This window comes from Triturus cristatus, chromosome 9 (genome assembly GCF_964204655.1).
Source record: "Triturus cristatus chromosome 9, aTriCri1.1, whole genome shotgun sequence".
NCBI lineage: Eukaryota > Metazoa > Chordata > Amphibia > Caudata > Salamandridae > Triturus > Triturus cristatus.
This window is the reverse complement of record NC_140592.1, coordinates 444,908,379-444,927,545: the sequence shown is the minus strand read 5'-3', so window position 1 is coordinate 444,927,545 and position 19,167 is coordinate 444,908,379. Positions and strand designations below refer to the sequence as shown.

The 19,167-nt window shown below is 40.0% G+C and overlaps 1 protein-coding gene across 8 annotated transcripts in view; it reads left to right on the top strand.

Annotated features, from left to right (window-relative positions):
* Positions 1-19,167, top strand: part of LOC146798110 (cytochrome P450 2F3-like) — a 585,105-nt gene that overhangs the window by 446,795 nt on the left and 119,143 nt on the right. For all 8 annotated transcript variants that reach the window (XM_085625327.1, XM_085625332.1, XM_085625334.1 and 5 more), the window contains 3 exons: positions 6,825-6,974; positions 7,837-7,997; positions 13,692-13,868. In XM_085625327.1, the coding sequence (XP_085481453.1) occupies positions 6,825-6,974; positions 7,837-7,997; positions 13,692-13,868 (488 nt within the window). The remainder of the gene's footprint in view (positions 1-6,824; positions 6,975-7,836; positions 7,998-13,691; positions 13,869-19,167) is intronic.

Below are 19,167 nucleotides of genomic sequence, written 5' to 3'. Positions count from 1 at the left end.
TTGCTCCTTTCCTATGATTACTTGCCCTCACTGGAATGCTTAAGGGCCAAAACATCAACGTAGTAAGTGCTTATGCTCCCCAAAGCAGCTCTAAGCAATCTCTGCAACCTTTCAAAGATCCTCCTAGACCTCCCACAGGGGTTAACCTTGATAGACTGTGACTTCAATACAGTTCCTGTCCTGGAGGCCTGTACCACAGACGAACTGCAAGTGTAATTCTACACTAACAAAGGCTCAGTCACCGCTGTTGGCACCCTCTGGGCTGCCAGTAAGGCGACCACGAGGGGATGTGCAAAGGGGCAAATTTGGGCACAGAAGCATTCCCGCTCCCTCCATATCACTCAGCTAGAAGCCAGCGCCCTACCTAGAGGGAAGCCTTGCGGCAGACCCACACAGTAAAGTTTCCCAATGGCTAAACCTCCTGCATGAGGAAATTCACCTCCAATCGCTGGAAGTCACCAAAATTCTATGGTGTGTCACAACAGCTAGAGTTTATGGGTGGGGGTATAAAAGTGAGAAGCTACTGTACTGTTTGGTCTCCCATCAACTGGTGAACAGATTGTGTCTGAAATCACTGATGAGCATGATAACACTTCCCATGCTCTTCCAGAGATAGCTCAAAACTCTGCCTATTACTATCATCACCTATACACGGAGTCCTCCGGAGAGGACCCTGACTCTCTCTCCTTGTTCCTTAATGACATACCCCTTCCTTGCTTGTCCCAGGCCAAAACCTGAATGCTGGATGAGCCTTTCGCTGAGGAGATAAGCACAGCTCTGTCCACTGTGACCCACGGGAACATTCCCAGCCTTGATGGACTCCCTGCAGAGCATTATACAACATTCCCTGATATACTGACTCCCCAACTTCTGGCCCTTTATAATGACACAGAAGGGCCCCTTTCCCCCGAAGGTAGACACTGCCACGGTTGTGGTGATCCTGAAAACACAGCCTCTTTCAGCAGAGTGCGCCGATTACAATCCAATATCCCTCATCAATGGTGAGGTCAAGATCGTGGCAGCACTGCTGTCCATCCTTCTCAAGTAGGTCACACCTTGATACATCCAGACCAATGCCGATTTATGCCAGCCTGTAGCACGAGACATTGCCTCCGGCACCTACAAGTGGCCCTGGCCCACTGTCATCTCCTTCCACCTGATGTAGCCTTACTTTTTCTTAGCTTTGAAAAATCATTTGAAACAGTCAACAGGGGATACCTGCCACTAGTACAGATATGTGACAGGATCAGGCACCGTTTTTGTGGACTGATTCAGGCTTTATGCTCCAACCTCACAATGCGAGTCCAGATTAATAGTGTTCTCTCCAGTGACTTCTGCATTGGATGAGGGACTAGACAGAGTTGCCCCCTGTCCCCACTCCTCTTTGATCTGACGAGTGAGCCACTTGCGCACCTCTTTTGTAATGATGCTCCAATATGCGGCTGGAGATGGAGTAAGGGTCACAAAGACTGCATAGACTTATATGCCAATGATGTCCTTCTTTATCTTGCAGACCTCGCAATGAGTGGTCCTCATTGCCTCCGCATCCTTCAGTACTTTGGGGAGGTCTCAGGGTGAACCCCTCTAAATCAGTGCTGGTGATGCTGGCCCTGACCTGAGACTGGTTTGACTGGCAGGACAATATTCTCTTCCTCTGTCTCAGTTTTAAATACCTGATTGTCTGGGTAGCATTAAGCCCTGAACTTACCTGGTCCCTTAACCTCGGACCCTGGCGCGAAAGGCTAAATCTGACCTCTCTAAATGGCAGTCCTTCCCCCTGAATGTAATGGGTCGCACAGCCCTTTACAAAATGATAATCCTGTCAAGGTTTCCTTATATCTTTCAAAATCTCCCTCTCCGGATCTGGTTCCAGGCCCTAGGTAGGGTTGCGACCCCTTCCTGTGGCATGGACCAGACCCTGCTTCACCCTTGCTCACTGCCAGCATGCCCCATATGAAGGTGGCCTGGGTGGGCCAATCTATACCTCTATTACTTAGCCTCTCACCTCCTGGTGATTCACAACTGGTTTAACGGGGGCCGGTCAGATCCCACCTACAGACTAGGGCTATCCCTTTTAGGGTTTTCCCAAATACTGGCCATGCTCTATGACTCCCCGATCTCACACAGCACCCCTCCCGGTAACTAAAACTACTCTTCTGGCTTGGAGGACCACCCAATGCCACACTCACTGGGACACAACACTCACACAGCAAATGCCCCTCTGGCACGGTACCTGATTGCATTTTGGCACCAGCATTGGAAGGCACTGGGAGGTGGAACTTTATAGGTATTTCAGTGCTGGGCAATGTGTGGTCAGATACAGATATGTGATCCTTTCAGGAACTCCAAGACTCCTACACCCTTACCAACACACAATTTTACAAATACCTTCAGTTGTGACATGCTCTTCAATCCCATGTCTCTCAGATGGACCCTCTCCCTGAGTTCAACCTGCAGGAAGCCAAGCTCCTTATGGGTGCACTGGGTAAGGTTTGGATCTCCAAAATTTACCAAGTTCTGATCATTAACGCCCCAGGCACTCTGGACCACCTCAGAACCGGGTGGAAGAACTGTCTGTGTCCCCTTGAAGACAACAACTGGTGAGACACACTGAAGACACCTAGGATTCCACCTATCTCTTTCAGGCTGTGCCTGATTCAAACATCAATCATCTGTGCCTCTGCCCCACCAAACTGGTAGTTTGTTCACCTCATTTAGGGGCTTGCAAGCACAGAGCTTCCACTATTAAAGCCTCAGTTAGTTCCGTTGGTTGAAACCCTCAATCAAAAACATATCCGCCACAGGGCTTGTTTATGTTCAGATTACAGTCGCTGGATGCCACTGCCTGAGACCACCATGCAATGTGGTCCCAGATATGGAAATCTATTAATGACCCATATGCGCAGATGTCTAACATTTGTAGGCTACTTTAAGGTGCCAAAATCCTACAATTATGTAAAACTTGTAAAGATTGATAGGTCCTCCTCAAATGTAAGCAGTTATATTGTCCCATATTGTTCACTAAATCTTCAACAGCTCCTAGTCCCAAGTCACCACCATCGTACAGCTGTCCTGATTAACTTCTCCCAAGTAGGGACATTGGTTCTCTTTTCACAATCTTCGGTTTCTCCTGAAAAGTTTTTCCTATTCCCCAGCCAAATTTAATGCAATCGTCTAGATGCCCAAATCTCTTTTTGTCATCTCCACTCTGTGTGTGTGTGCATACATGGGTTATGTTATGGCTTCTTTATGTGTATTTGTATATTTTAAAACAGTCTTTCAACAAAAACCAGGAATTAAGTGGTTACATTTGTGCAATAAGGTAATGTTATATATAATAGCCCTAGTGGCTATACGAAAAAAAAAATTCTTGTCAAAGGTATGTGTAATATGCAAGCCATGAGGAGTGTTTTGTCATGGAATTGTTATCTATATTTTTTTTAATGTCTTTAAACAAAACTAGATCTGAAGTGGTTAAATTTGTGAAGAAATAGGTCCCGTAACTATTATGAGAATCGTTTGCCATGTCCTTCTCACTGTAAATTAGCTGAAAAGAGATGTTATAGTTAGGTGTTAAAATGGGTAAAAGTCTAACATTAAAACACCGAACTTTGGCAGTTATAGTTCAGTGAACTAACTATAACTTGCCCCCCACAATGCACTGCTAGTGATCAAACATATTACCTCACTCAAGACATATTAAATGACATCATTGATTACATCACAGATGACATCTCAAATGAGTTTTTTGAGGAGGAAAATATTTTAGCCATGGAGAAAAATGGCAGTAATGCAAAGGCATTTCTGCATGTACAATTGATTGTACTCTATATACAATCACAAGTATATTTGCTGACATCTGCTTGGGAATTCCTAAACCTTTTCCATAAATGAACCTGTAACTATCGCATCCAACTACTGACATAAACCCTCTGTGACAGTTTTGTAATTTTTTGAGGCGAGAATGGAAACATATATCCTGAAGTGTGAGAGGAACAAGGATTTTATTGTATTCATTTTAAAATGAACCAGTTGGCAAACCCAAACTATACTCTTTTGTTGCTCAAAAGACAAATACAGTGGTTTATGAGCAAGCAATGCAGTTTATCATCCATCATCTGTAGGGCCACTTTTTTAAAGTCCTGCACTATATGTGCGGACACTCGGCATCCACTGATAGTATGATTTCAACACATTGTGAATTTTAGTTTTTTAAAATATGTTTTTCCCCATCCATGACACGGTTAAAACTACATTAGAGAATTGACAAACTGTGACACATTAACACCTGCAAACACTGGTGGTAAATGTGTATATAAAATGTGTGAATACAGACAGCAACGCTGTTGTAGCATGCCCTATGTTATTTGTGCTGAGAAAAATGCTAAATTGGGTGGTAAAGCCCAGGTTTTATATCTTGTTTTAGCACTGCTATTTAAAAAAACACTCTTATGTCTCATTCGACTTTGTGATCTTGAATGATACATATTGTTTAGTGTATCATGTGGTATATCTGTTTTAAATATGTTGTTGTCATGTGTAATGCTTACCAGCTCACAGTCAGGTGCTACTAAAACTTAAATAATAGTATGTTCATTTGAATTATTGGTTGTGAATATCTAGCTGAGACTCACTGTACACATTGCACATGTTTAGCTGGGCCAATCTCCATTAAGGGCTGGGAAGCACTCTGGGATGTACCCTATTTTCATGGAGGTAAAAGGCTCACGGCTGAGATAGATAGTCTTTATAACATGTCATCTACTGTCATCATCAGCTGCGGCTCCTCCACGAGAGCATTGGAGCATCAGGCAAACACACAAAAATAAAATGCCATAATAAAGCCATTTTATTTTACCTCTGTCTCTCGCTGTGTATGTATAGCAGGAGTGTGAGGTGGGGGCAGGCTGAATCCTGCTATTGCAGGATTACTGCTGCCACTTTCAGTGCGCATGTCGGGTTGGCCGGCTGGCTACCGACGGCCAGCCCGACATGTGCACTGTAGAGCCAGCAATCCCTAGTCTGTGAAACAGCCAGGAGATTGATCGCACAAGATCCCAGCCTCAAAATAAGTGCTGGGTTAGCCTGCTTCCACCAATTGTGAAGCTGCTCTCAAGCAGATAACAGCAGCTTCAGGATTGGTTGGATTCACATTCCACTGAGCAGGAAGGAAGTCCTTCCATACCAAGAATGCCAGGGAGAAGTACGGCATCATGGACGGTGAATTTGGCGTCTTCACATTCCACCATATTTTTTATGCAGTAGCCGCCACTGGTCATTATTCCTTTCTCCCAACTCAAAATTGAGGTGCCCATTCAGCAACTGGTTATGCTGATTTCATCGCAAAATTCAAGCCATTTTTATGACATGTCATGTTACCCTATTGCGCGTAATTTTTAGCAATATATTTGGGTAAATGCATTTCAAAATGTATTGCTTGACCATCCACAGTAACTCTAGTCTCTAGCTGATGTGTGCATAAAATGCACTATTTTTTTCACATCCCCTATGCCCTTAGTGCGGTGATATTATTGAGCAGCACTCTCATTCTAAAAATTATCCCAGCACCACTGTTCACAGGGCTTAACAGCAGATAAAGTAAAGTCCATCGTGCTATAGAAAACTCAAAGTATTATGCAGTGATTGGGGTTTCAGTTTAAGTGCCTATTTGAAATAAGTGTTGTTGTTTTATTAATTTCAAGTTTTATTCCATTCATGTTTTACACGTTTATCACCTGCGACTCCTAGTATATTACTTTCTATGATTCCATTGGAATCAAATATCACGTGACGTCACTTACACTTAGGTGATGAAGTGACATAATTATCCTAAGTTGTTTAAGAACATGAGAACTTACATGCATATGTGTGAAAGCCCCATGATTTTGTTAAGTCTGTTGTAGGGGTCGGCTCTAGGGTGTTTCTGATTGGTGTAGCCGCACCTGGCGCTGATCTCTCAGTTGTGTTTAGAAATAACTTATAGGGTTAAAAGCACCCAGTGCAAAAAATATTGTGTGTCAACCAGTTTTCAGGCAACAATAAAAATGTCAAGATAACTCTGGTGATTAATGTTCCTGCTGGAGAGAAATTGAGTTTTGTCTAGTGGCAGTTCTGAGTCATTATAAAGTAGCACTAGGGGTTATAATGCCTGTTTACAAGAATGTGTACCATGCATCATAGAACTGTATTTTATGTGGATGGCTCAGTCGGTTACTGCTTTTGTCACAGAGATCCGTTTTTCTTTGCAGTTCATAATTTACAATTCTAATATAGCACAGTGACCTATAAAGTCTCATAAAGGAGCTGCATGCAAACTGCAGGGACTAGGGTTTTAACTTTCTGATGTCCCCTGTATTTCATCATCCTAATGTTGTTAAAAGGATTAGTTATGGGTAGAAATACATTTTTATTAGTAAAGACAATCACTGTGGTACGTTTTAACTCCAGAATTTGTGCTTCTCCAAACCAAACACTCTTACAAAATACTTCCTATCAGTTTGGATAACATGTGATTCCTACTCCTTGTAATCCTATTTGTCTTATGTAACATTGCTTCAGACTGATTTACATACTTATGATTCACTGTCTCTGTATGATGTGTGTGATGTAAAGTGCAGGGACACTACACTGAAATGAGTAGTGCTTTAAACCACATAAAATTCATGTGAGAGAGGGGCTATGGAGAGATGAGGGGTACTCTTGGAGGGTGGTAGTGAGAGAATCTATGGAAAAGGAAATCACTGATAGGTGTAAGCCGACCATATTTATTGTTCTGCAACATATAAACATCCCACAATGCATTTTATCATGATCCCTTTTTTCAGGAATCGGTTTTAGCAATGGTGAAAAATGGAAGGAGCGCCGCAGGTTCGCCCTCCTGACACTCAGGAATTTCGGGATGGGGAAAAGAAGTATTGAGGAGAGAATTCAGGAGGAGGCCCAGTATTTGGTCAAAGAATTGAAGAAGACAAAAAGTGAGTATTTTTGATGCTGGAGATGGATAACATGACAACGAGGGATGACTGTTAAACTATCCTGGTATATTGTTGTTTTGTAGAGTTTTAGAGGAAAAATAACACGTTTTTTGTCGGAAAATCATAGTCTTGTTTTTCTAGGGAGTCATGTGTGCGAATTATTCTGGAAATTTTTATTTTGGACTAAAATTGTGAGCCTGGTTGTTACATTTTTTTCTTCCATTTTTGGTTCTCAATAATTATACTAGCTGAAAGACTATAGATCAGGGCACTTTCTGTATTTCTCCGTTGCCTGAGTAACTTGGATCCTACTGACCGATTCTTTTTAGGTCCATGTCCCAAAATAAGTTGTCCACGCAGTTCCCCGTAGCACTGTGCTTCTGCCATTTGTGTACCTGATTTACCACTATGAACTGGGAATAATGTGTGTAAAAAAACGTGTGCCTATTTTGCATGTCTTATTATCCCATTTTCATTTTCTCTCAAGAGAATTTATTGCTATAACTGGGGAATTTACCTTAGATCCCTGTTTTAGTATACCCACAGGTATATATGCCCATGTGAGTAGAAATACTCTTGCTCTGATTGCAGCGATGTTTACCTCCATGTGAGTGAGTCAGTCAGTCACCCATTTTGCAAGTGGAAGAATGAAGTGAGTGATTAATGTGGTGATTGATTAAAGAAAGTGCCACCTGCCTCTAACTGCTGCAACATTGAACTCATGTTGTACTTAGCTTTTACTGCTTGCCATTGAGTTGACCCAATTGCTTTAAATTTACAAGCCAGGAATTGTTTTTTTATTGTATGTCTTAAATTTATCTTTACTCCTGTTTGAGATCTTTGTACTCTTGCTTTTTCTCAGCGGCACCCGTTGACCCTACGGTCTTCTTCAGCCGCACTGTTTCTAATATTATCTGTTCCATCGTCTTTGGAAGCCGATTTGATTACGAGGACAAGAGACTTCTGGCAATTGTGAACACAATCAATGAGAACTTTAAGATCATGAGCAACACCTGGGGAACGGTTGGTACACGAGCTGCCCAAGCATACTGTACAAAATGTGTTTAAGTCTTCACCCCTCCAACCTGACTGCCACGCTATTAATATATAATTTTACATGGACTCGTTAACTTTCTCACCACATGCTATTGATCAATTTAATTAAGTCTTTGGCATTGCCCCTGACCCAAGCCATTGTTTACCAGCTGAGGGTTATAGCAATAAGAAAAAGTCAGGAAGAAGGAAGATGAATGGAGTTTGGTAAAAGCAGGTAAAGCAGATTAGAATGTTATATAATCAATGAAAGCTCAGAAAGATACTGCCCAAATAATTACAATAGAGGCGCACTCTATCCTCTGTTATGCTTGTTTATATGACAGAACCAATATAGGAGATGCTGAGGTAAATGTTTTTAAATAGTTCATGCAAATGCAAATTACTGCTAAATTGACATCATACTAGAAAGACTTAGTGTAGCTAATGAACACATTACTTATCTGTAATCTTCATTACACTGAATCGTAGTCCTCCTCATCACAGTCCTTACTTTCTTGAGGTTTAATTCCTAGCACAGGCTGTAATGAAAAGACTGGCTATAAAACAACATAGTCCCCTTTCTATCTCCATTAACCCAGCGGAATAACACCTCCGCTTCCCTCCCGTTCTCCTGTTTTTAAAAGAATGCAGGGAGGTGCAAATTGAGGCATGGGAGAGAGGGATAGTTGGACTGGAGTGAGGAGGACTACGATTCAGGATAATGAAGAATACCAGTAAGTAATGGCTTCATTTCCCGCCATTTGTTCTGCTAGTTCCAGTCCTTACTTCCTTGCGGATATAACACGTAAAAACACAGTGTAAGAGTTTGCAACAACTACATGTTGATGAACACAGAATTTAGTAGGGTGACAATTACTTTATGGCAGAACCCAAAACCACAGCCCTCAATTTTCTTTCTGTTTAGACAAATCCAATTTAAAATGATTGACAAACGTTTGTGGGAAACACCGCTGCCCTGCATATCTCTCTGAGAAAAGCTCCCGCAGCCTCTGCCTTGATTACCGAAATGGATCTTGTAGATCTACCCTGTTCGTCACCTGGTGGATACATCTGCACTGAACAGTATACCTGGACTACTGCCAACTTCACACACCAACAGAGAGTAGGGGTAAATATCTCCTTTATTTTATTAGCCATACCAAAAGTTACAAACAGGGAGCTGGAGACTCGAAAGGCCTTGAACGGTCCAACTAAATCAAATGTGGCCTACGGACAGCTAGATACGATGGTTCACCAGGGTGTAACTCTAAAGAAAAAACTGTGAGAACTATTTCTTGAGACAGATGACATTTTGAATTAACTTTTGGGACACATTTTGGGTCTGGTCTTTAAACTACCCAGTCTGGAGAAAAATTCAAGAAAGGGTGGGCGATAACTAGAGACCCAAATTCTCTCAACCTTCTGGTTGAATGGTTAGCAATGAGGAAGGCAACCTTAGCTGACAGCCATGAGCACTGAATTAGCTCTAAAGGCTTGAAAGGGGCTTCCTGATGACCCTTCAGCACAACTGAAAGATCCCAAGTTGGAGCCATACAAGGAACAACCAGTTGTCTGAGCCTAGGATCTTAAGGAGCCTATGAACCAACATGGCTACCCAAGACATATCAGAAGAAGAAGAAAGGCTCATATTGCAGACCACTGGGGCGAAAAAAGTAATTGGCACCAAGCTCTTCAAGAAACACACACGCAAAAATTCCAAAATATGAACCTGGTTAATATAATCAGGTTTCAAAAGTCTAGCTAAACGCCAAAACTTAAGCACCCTCCAATGTTTAGAATATGACTTGAGAGTGTGTATTTTCCAAGATGACTGTATATCTACTGCCACCTGATGAGAACATCCCAATTTCTCGAATCCTGCCCTCTCAATTCCCTGGCCACTTGGCTCAAATGGCAAAGGACCTCCAATGAGAGATTGGGAAACTGAAGTGGAGGAGGAGGTCACAGTGGAAGGACAAAAGACTCCTCCACTGTCATATAAAGCACGTGAGAAAACCAGATCCTCTGAGGCCAAAACAAGGCAATCAGAATCACCATATGCTTTGTCTTCGGAATCCTCTGAAGCACCTCTGGAGGAGGGGAATTGCAGAGAAAGGATACAAATTCACCTTGGGCCACAGGACAGAAAAAGCATCCACTGCTAGAGGCTGAGGATCTGGGATATCGGAATAAATTAGCGGGAGCATAGCAGTCTGGCATGATACAAAGAGGTCAATCTCAAGATACTCAAAATGAACACAGACCAGACTGAAGTTAAACCGAGATGCGATAATTGACCGATGATGGTAAATCCAGACTGAGAGCATCTGCCTGATGGTTGAGTTTGCCTTGAGCATAAACTGCCTTTACTGATAGGAGATGTCTTTCTGCCCAGAAAAAAAATCTCCTTTGACAACTTGTTCAGTTTCCAATTTCTTGTCCCCCCTCGCCTGTTAAGGTAACATCTGGCAATCATATTGTGTGTTCTCACCAACAGATTTTCCACCCAACTGAGAGTGGAAGATTTGAAAAGCCGTTCATCCAAATTGTCACCAATTCTCTCCAGAGTGTGAGCTCTCTTCCTCAATCCATTAACCCCTCACCCCCTGACTCTGGAGAACTGCTCCTATCCCCGAAGGCTTGCATCTGTAGTGAGAAGCAGCGGAATGGGCAGATGGAATGGAATCCTCCTCATTAGGTTCTCTCACACCAACCAGAACTGGAGATCCTGAACTATTTGAGGATTGACAGGAACTAGGTCCTTGAATTCCGGAGACGCTTGGTCCCAGTGCTGTAGAAGATGATTTAGGATGGGTTTCAAATTGAACCATATCCAAGGCACCACTGCCTTGTATGTAGCCATAAACCCTAGGACATTTAACTATATCCTGGTTTGATCTGAGTGGGCTGACAATAGGCTGCAATGATTGGGCTCCAAAGTGATCATCCTCCTGTGAGGGAGAAACACTAAACCTTCTTGTGTGTTGAATCCCACCCCTATAAAAGTAACTTGTTGTTGAGGTAAAAAATTGGAATTCTTCAGATTGATGATCAGTCCCAAGTGTCGGTAAAGACTGTAATTCATTAAATTAACTACCCTCTTTCACGTGCAACATGGAACAAAAAATGTAACTCCTCTTTCTCTCTGGGTATGTCCTGCTCCTGTGTGTGCATCCTGGTTTTTTTTGCACCGGATGCACATCCGTTGACCTCGACTCTAGGAGAAATGTGGCGCTGGAGAAAGCCTTCACCCCAGATACATAGTTGTATTGCTGGCATTGAGAAAGATAGCTTGCTGTTACTACTTTTTCATGATTCTCAAAAATGCCTTGGATAGCAGAAGTGGCATCACGCACTGTTTGACCTTAATGACATTACAGGAAATTACCTCATATTACATATGACCCCCAATTCTTCCCATAAAGTGATCCCATGACATTAACCCTGATTACATAATACCGCAATAATTGACATTGCTGAAGTTCCATAATAAATGGATGATTAATATACTAACACATCACAGACAAATGTCTTTTAAAGATACCACCTATATAAACTTTGCTCTTTGTGCCCTTTTATTTAAAAAAAATTACCTACATTGTGCCAGGGCCAGCTTTTTGTCATTGGTGCCCCTCATGCCCTAATGCCAAAATGTACATGAATATTCCTGTGACAGAATTTTTCCATAAATGCCATCTAAATGTCATAGGTGACCATTATGTAAATAATAAGCACTAGTATCTGAGGTCCAGCATTTTGTCATGGTTGCCTCCTCTCATAAGCCACAATCGTCCTCTCTAATGACATGAATTACCTCCAATGTGCCATGGCCAGTATTTTTCCACGGGTGCCCCACATGCCAAGAATCACCACTAGAATGGCAACTCTGGTAGTTCACTATGGGTGCTGATTTATATCAAGACATACCACTAGTAAGGCAGTATCAGCATTTTGTGACAGGTGCATTTCATGTTAAGAATTGTCTGCAACATACCAGTACCAGTATTTTGCAATGAGTGCCTCCATACACCAAGAATGACCTTCATTGTGCTAGGGCAAAGGCAGACTCAAAATGGTAACACCAAATTCTTACTAAATCCCATTTACATTCACTCACACTCATTCTCACTCAGTCTTATTTATGCACTCTCACTTGCACTCATTCATTCTCATTCTCACTCACCCTTACTCTCACTCATTCCTACTCATTTACACTCATTCTCACTCATTCATACTCTGACCCACTCATACATTCTCAGTCACTCACACGGGCTCTCAGTCCTACCCACTCACTCTTACTTACTCTCAGTCTAACTCACTCATCCTCCCCATTATTCTAAACTCACATTCAATTTTTATCTTACTCACTCATACTTTGTCACTTACAATCACTTGCACTCACTGTTACTTTGTCACTGTTCCATTCTCACTCACCATGACATACAATCATTACTGCTCACTCATTCTCACTCACACTCTCTAACACTCCCTCACGCTCATTTTTGCTCTTCCATTCTCATTCATCTACTCACACTCACTTTCAGCTATACTTACTGTGACTCCCTCATTCCTGCTAACTGTGACTAATTTAAGCTAACTTACTGAGACTCAAGCACACCTATTCTCCATCACCACCTGCCACTCACTCTCACCCACTCACTTCTATTTATGCACACAAAGACTCACATGTACATACGCGCACACTCAGACATAAACACTCTCTTTCTCACACAAACTAACTCTCAACTGACTGCAAACAAGCACACAACATACATTTAAAAGTATTTTTTCCACTTACATTACCTGCCAGAAAAAGTCTTGTTCCAGCTCCTTGTGGTTTATTTTATATTACATTCATAGTGACTAATAAACTATTGTTTACTATTAGTGTAGTAAAAAATGGATAGCATACAAAGAGAGCAGAGCCTCAACGACCAAAAGAGCGAGCTGCCCAGTGTTCTTGGCACTAATTTCGCCAGCTTAGTGGTGAGGGCTCACAAAAGCAATGCCAGGGGTCACAAGAGGCAAGCCAGAAGTCACAGCTGTGACCCCCTAATGACCCCTAAATGACATGCATGTACCTTTCATGGAAATCTATTGATTGAGCATTGACAGCAATAACCAATTGTCCCTATACCCTTCATGCTGAATTTTGGGACCACACCAACACACAGGGAATATGCTGAGAACGAGAATCTGTATGGTAGGATATGGTATTATATGTTATGATATGATATGGAGTATGGCATGGTATGGTAGATTCTATAGTGCTTACTTTCCCTGACGCGATGCTGAAGTGATTTTCGAAGGAACCCATTAGTTCATTATTTAGTCACGCTTAAGTGTTAGTTTGACTTGCGGTTTTCATACTGTGGCATGCATTTTGCTATACATGTTCATGCACATTTATTGTACTGGTTCCTTATACATGCAGATCCTTTTATAGAGGTTAAAGTTGCATGTTTTGAGTTGCAGGGGATGCTTAACACAGCTTGCAACTTTTACACTATATTGTGTTGTATTCAACACCTCGCTGAAGAGAAACTGACGAGGTTTGTGAACTACTAGAAAGCGACTCTGTGAACTTAGAAACAATTACAAAGATCTAATGTCTCCATTTTTCGGAAGAGTGAGTTTACATTGAACAAATGTCTACTTCTTCCCTTTGTTTACTTGTTGCAGATGTACAATATCTACTCAGATATAATGGACTACCTCCCAGGAGAACACCAACGGATTTTTACAAACTTTAACAAGTTGTCAGAAGTGATTCTAGGTGAAATGAAATCTCATTTGGAAACACACGATGCCAATTGTCCCAGAGACTATATGGACTGTTTCATCACCAAGATGGCAGAGGTAAGAAGTGATATTTGTTTTTTTTTAAGTTTTGAAAAAGATATAATGTATTGAAAAAGAAAAGGGAAAGGGTGAAAAAAGGGGAAAAAATAAAATATAAATATACATAGATGATAACTTTGAATTCTTCCGATAATACAGAAATAAAAGATCATACATCAATATAACAAGATAAATACAAATGTACTAAAAAATCTGGTCAGGTAATAGAACAATGCATAAAATATAATAAAAACAATACTGAGAACAATAATGAAGAAAAGAACAAATGTGAATGTCAAGGCGGTTTCAACACTTCTTGGTTCAAAATTTGAGGCACAGAAAAAAGCTTAGCATGAGGATCTATAAAATCTGTAGCTGAGGACCACATAAACAAGCGTTTGGGAGCTAAGGAAATTGGGAACACATAAGCAGTATCTAACCTGTGATTATGACACCCGGCATACCACCAAGCCTGAAAGGATAAGTCGGTTAAGTTTTTCCAATGTTTGGTAATTTGTTGAAAAGCTACTCCCAAGAGCAAATCCAAAACCTGTAAAGGTAAAGGACAGCTCGACCAATCTGCAGATAGAGAGCCTAAGAAAATATTAGTAAATGAAAAAGGAACCGTCAAATGAAATATTTGGGTAATTTGATTCCACACCTTCTGCCAGAAATCCTGAACAAAAGGACATAAAAAAAGTAAGTGATGTAAGTCAGCATTATGGGACGAACATGACCAACAAACATCTGGGAGTTCAACCTTGAACTTATGTAAAAAAGAGGGAGAGAGAAGTAACCTATTGTATATAAAAAAGAGTTTTTGCGTGGTATTAGCTGCTCTGGATGTTTTCCTTATTTTGAGCCAAATGCGATTCCAAAGTGAAATAGGCCAATCAACTTGAAGGTCACCGTGCCAATCCAATTCTATCTTAGTTTTTTCTCTATGAGGGATTAGTTTATGTAAGTATTTATAAATTGCTGAGGCTTTGGGACCAGAACTTAAAAATGTAGAAGCATTAATAGAAGGATCCATCAATTGACCCAGGGAAGGGATAATTGTCTGAATTGCTGTGTTAAAAGCATGTTGTAATAGACTATATTTATTAGAAAAAGAGGTAGGGAAGTTAAACATCCGTTTAGTTTGAGAGAAAGATAAAATTGTGTCATTTTGAAAGAGCTGATGAACCCAGAGGAGGCCTTTCTGTCTCCAAGATTTCCAATATATGGATCTAGTGTTGACCAATATACGATGATTATGCCAAATTGAGGAATTAAGAAGGGAATTGAGATCAGAAGAGCCCTTTAATAAAAAAGGGTCTAATAATTTATTTGTAAGTTTGATAATGGGTGTAACTACTTTTTGAGGTTTCCTGGAAAAAGAAAGGAATTCTGAGAAGGAGAGGGGAGCAATAAAGTATTGTTCAAGTGATACCCAGAGAGGAGAGTCTTCAGAGGGGTTATTAAGCCAATGAGAAGATTGTCGAAGAATAAAAGCTTTATGGTAAGAAGGGAAATCAGGGAAATTTACACCACCTTCTGTTTTAGGACGCCGAAGATTTGCTAGTGACATTCGAGCCCTCTTCTTACCCCAAAGAAAAGAAGACAGCAGAGAGTTAATTTTCTTAAAATATTTTTGAAGTATAGTGATAGCAATATTACAAATAGTGAATAAGACAATTGGGGATAGCATCATTTTTATGGTATCTAACCTCCCCCACCAAGAAAAAATCAAGGGATGCCATCTATCAATAAGAGAAGAAATTTTTGAACAACAATTATCTAAATTAATGGAGACTGAAGAATGAATAGAAGGGGAAAAATAAGTTCCTAGGAATTTTATATGATGTTTGCTCCAAGAGAAATTGGTAGATTTAAAGTCTTCTTTAAAGGTATATTTAGTTAGGGGTAAGATTTCGCACTTGTCATTGTTGAATTTATAACCAGATATGAGGAATAAGATTGTGTTTCAGATAAAAAAGCAGGTAATGTGCGAATCACCAGAAATAAAATCTTGAAAATCCGTATTTTGACGAAGTCTACACAAAAAGGGTTCTAAAGCTAAGTTAAAAAGAAAAGGGGAAAGCGGGCAGCCTTGACGAAAACCTCCACCTAAGGAAAGTTTGAGGAGATGAGGCCATTAACAAATATAGCAGCTTTAGGGTTTGAATACAATAAAGATATCAGCGAAATAATTTTAGGACCAAAGCCGAACCATTTGAAGGATGAAAAAATAAATGGCCAGTAGACTCTATCAAATCCTTTCTCTGCATCCAATGCTATGGCCGATAAAGAATCAGATAAATGAGAAGATTTCGAAAGAATATAAAAAAAAACGAGTATTATCTGTAAGAAAGCGACCTTTCACAAAGCCCAATTGCACCTTACCTAAAAGATACGGAAGAAAGGATTCTAGGCGTAATGACAGTGATTTAGAGAACAGTTTATAATCAATGTTAACCAAGGTGATTGGTCTGTAATATTTGCAGAGACGGGGATCTTTATTGTCTTTAGGGATAAGACAAATGAGAGCTTCCAAAAAGGAACCTGAAGCAGAACCAGACTGTGAAAAAATATTCAAGAGTTTATGCAATTTAGGAAGGAGAAGTTGGGAAAAGTGAGAAAAAAACTCAACGATGAATCCATCAGTACCTGGGGCTTTGTCCTTTTCAAGAGTATGTAGAGCATTATGAAGTTCCTTCAACGAAATATCCATTTCTAACGGTTGAAAATCAATATCACGGTCTGAGATATTAGCAATAGAGGAAAAATAATCGGAGATGGATTGATTGGTAGGATATTTTTCGGGAGTATACAAAGAATTATAAAACGTATGAAATTCCTGCAAAATCTCCGAATCCTTAAATCTAGGTGTCTGTTGAGAATCTAGTATTGAGTCAATATTGAATTTGTTTTTCTTTACTTTGAGATAGTTTGCCAATAATTTACCTGATTTGTTATTACCACCATTAAATTTTGCACTCGATTTTAACAAATAGAAGGAGGTGTTGTCAGTAGATACCTTATTGAATTTGATTTTGGTAGCTACTAAAGCATCTAAAGAATCTTTTGATTTAGATGTGTAGTACTTATGCTCTAGGGATTTCATTTTAGTAAAAAGGTCTGTGGCAGATGTTCGGGCTATATGGCATTTCTTAGAAACAAAATTAATAACAAAGTCATGTGCTGCTGCCTTAAAAGCATCCCAAATAGTAAAAAATGGAAGAGCATCAGATTAATTAAAAGAGAAATATTCATTGAAGAAAGAAGTGAAAGAAGATGTAAAGGCAGCATCGAGTAGTAATGAATTATTGAAGCGCCATCGTCTGGGGGCAGAAGATTTATGAAGAATGTCTAGAGAAAGGGAGACTGGGGCATGATCAGAAATTAAGAAGGAACCTATGTCAGAAGAAATTAAAGACTGAGAGAGGACATGCAAAACAAAAATATGATCAATACGTGACTGTGAATGGTGCACTGGAGAAAAAAAAGTGTATTCTCTCAAGGAGGGATTGCATAATCTCCAGGCATCAACTATGTGTCTATGTTGAAAGGAGTATAAAAAAGCTTTATGTGCTTTAGAGGGAGTAAAAGAGGAAGTGGTATTACGGTCAATAAAAGGATCGACAATCATGTTACAATCTCCAGCTAAAATCAAATTGCCTTGAGGGAGTTGCATTAATTTCTCTGAAAGGTGGGACCAAAAAGAAAAATCAGAAATAGTCGGGGCATAAACATTAAATAATGTAAGAGGGGTCTTCTTTACCACTAGTTCTGTATGAAGCCATCGACCTATATCATCATTCTCTTGAGAGATAAGTTTAGCCTGAAGAGACTTATGACAGAGGGTAGCAACGCCATTGCGTTTGCCATCACCCGGAGAAAAGAAAACCTCTCCAACCTAGTCTCTTTTCAACTTCAGGGATTCGGATTCATTGAGATGAGTTTCTTGAATCATGGCTATATCAACATTCAGTTTAGAAAGATGTGAAAGAACACGTTGTCTTTTAATAGGGGAGTGTAAACCCCTGACATTCCATGTAACAATATTTAATGTCATCAAAAAATCGTTAAGAAGATAAATAAGATAAGACCAGATAAAACAATGCATTTATCAAACAGTAACCTTAAATCTATACTAGTGACATAAAATATATTAACAATTGAACAACAAGTAATATATTTAAACAAAGAATTACTTTTCAGATCAAAAAGAAAGAGATAGGTAAAGAGAATAATAAAAAGGAAAGAAAAAAGGAGGGAAATTTGAATGTGAAACTGAATTAAGAATAAAAAAGAGAAACCAAAACTAGAATATAGCGAATGGAATTTAATGTATAAAGAGGTCACAGGGAGGATGAATAGTAAAAATGAGGAAAAGGAAAACAATAAAAAATAGTGGGTAAGACCATGGAGTGACAAAGGAAGAGGGAAATGATAGAAACATGTGTGATTAGAAGAAAAAAGAGAGAATAAAGAAGAAGAGGTAAGAGTTGTAAAGAAGAATATGAGAAAAAGGATCATATCCACATAGAGATCAAAACAATGGGAGGATGGGGGGAGAGACCACACAGAACGATGACGTACCCAGACTCCATGAGGTAAGGCGGGGAAGACTTCGGGATGAAAACAACATTCAAAACTAAAAGGTCACGCACATGAGGTTAGAATCTGTGTAAAAAGAAACAAAAAAAATGGTTAATATAAACAGGATGGAATATATCATGACACACTATGGCATAAGACGTAAGGTTATAACCTGAAATGGAAGAAGAAAATGAGAATCAACAAACTATTATACCAAGACAAAATCCATTTTTAAAGTTCTGTAAGTAAAACAACATACTGAAACGCTAAATCCTATTCCATTATATAACGGAAGAAGAGCTATTCAGAGGGTAATAAGAACAGAGAAAGCCATTATACCATGGGAAAAACTATACTAAACTTCTATAGTTGAAAGAACCCACTAAGGATATAATCCCTATTCAAATATACTCCAGAATAAAAGCTATTTAAAGCGAGTGCTGGAAATGTCCATCTTTTCTGGGCAATGTGCATTGAAGAAACTCTTTAACTTTGTTGGGTCCTCATAAGTTGTGGTGTTATTGTTGAGAGTGACTTTAAACAAGCAGGGCTGAAGCAATCTGAAACGTGCTCCAATTGAGCGCAGTGCTGGACGCATATCGAGGAATTATTTGCGCCTATCTGCTGTGGACTTGGCATAGTCTTGCGAGAAGAATAGCTGTTGACCTGAAAATGAAATACGCTTTAGGAGCCTAACTACAGAAAGCACTTTGAGAAGGTCCGTATACTCAAG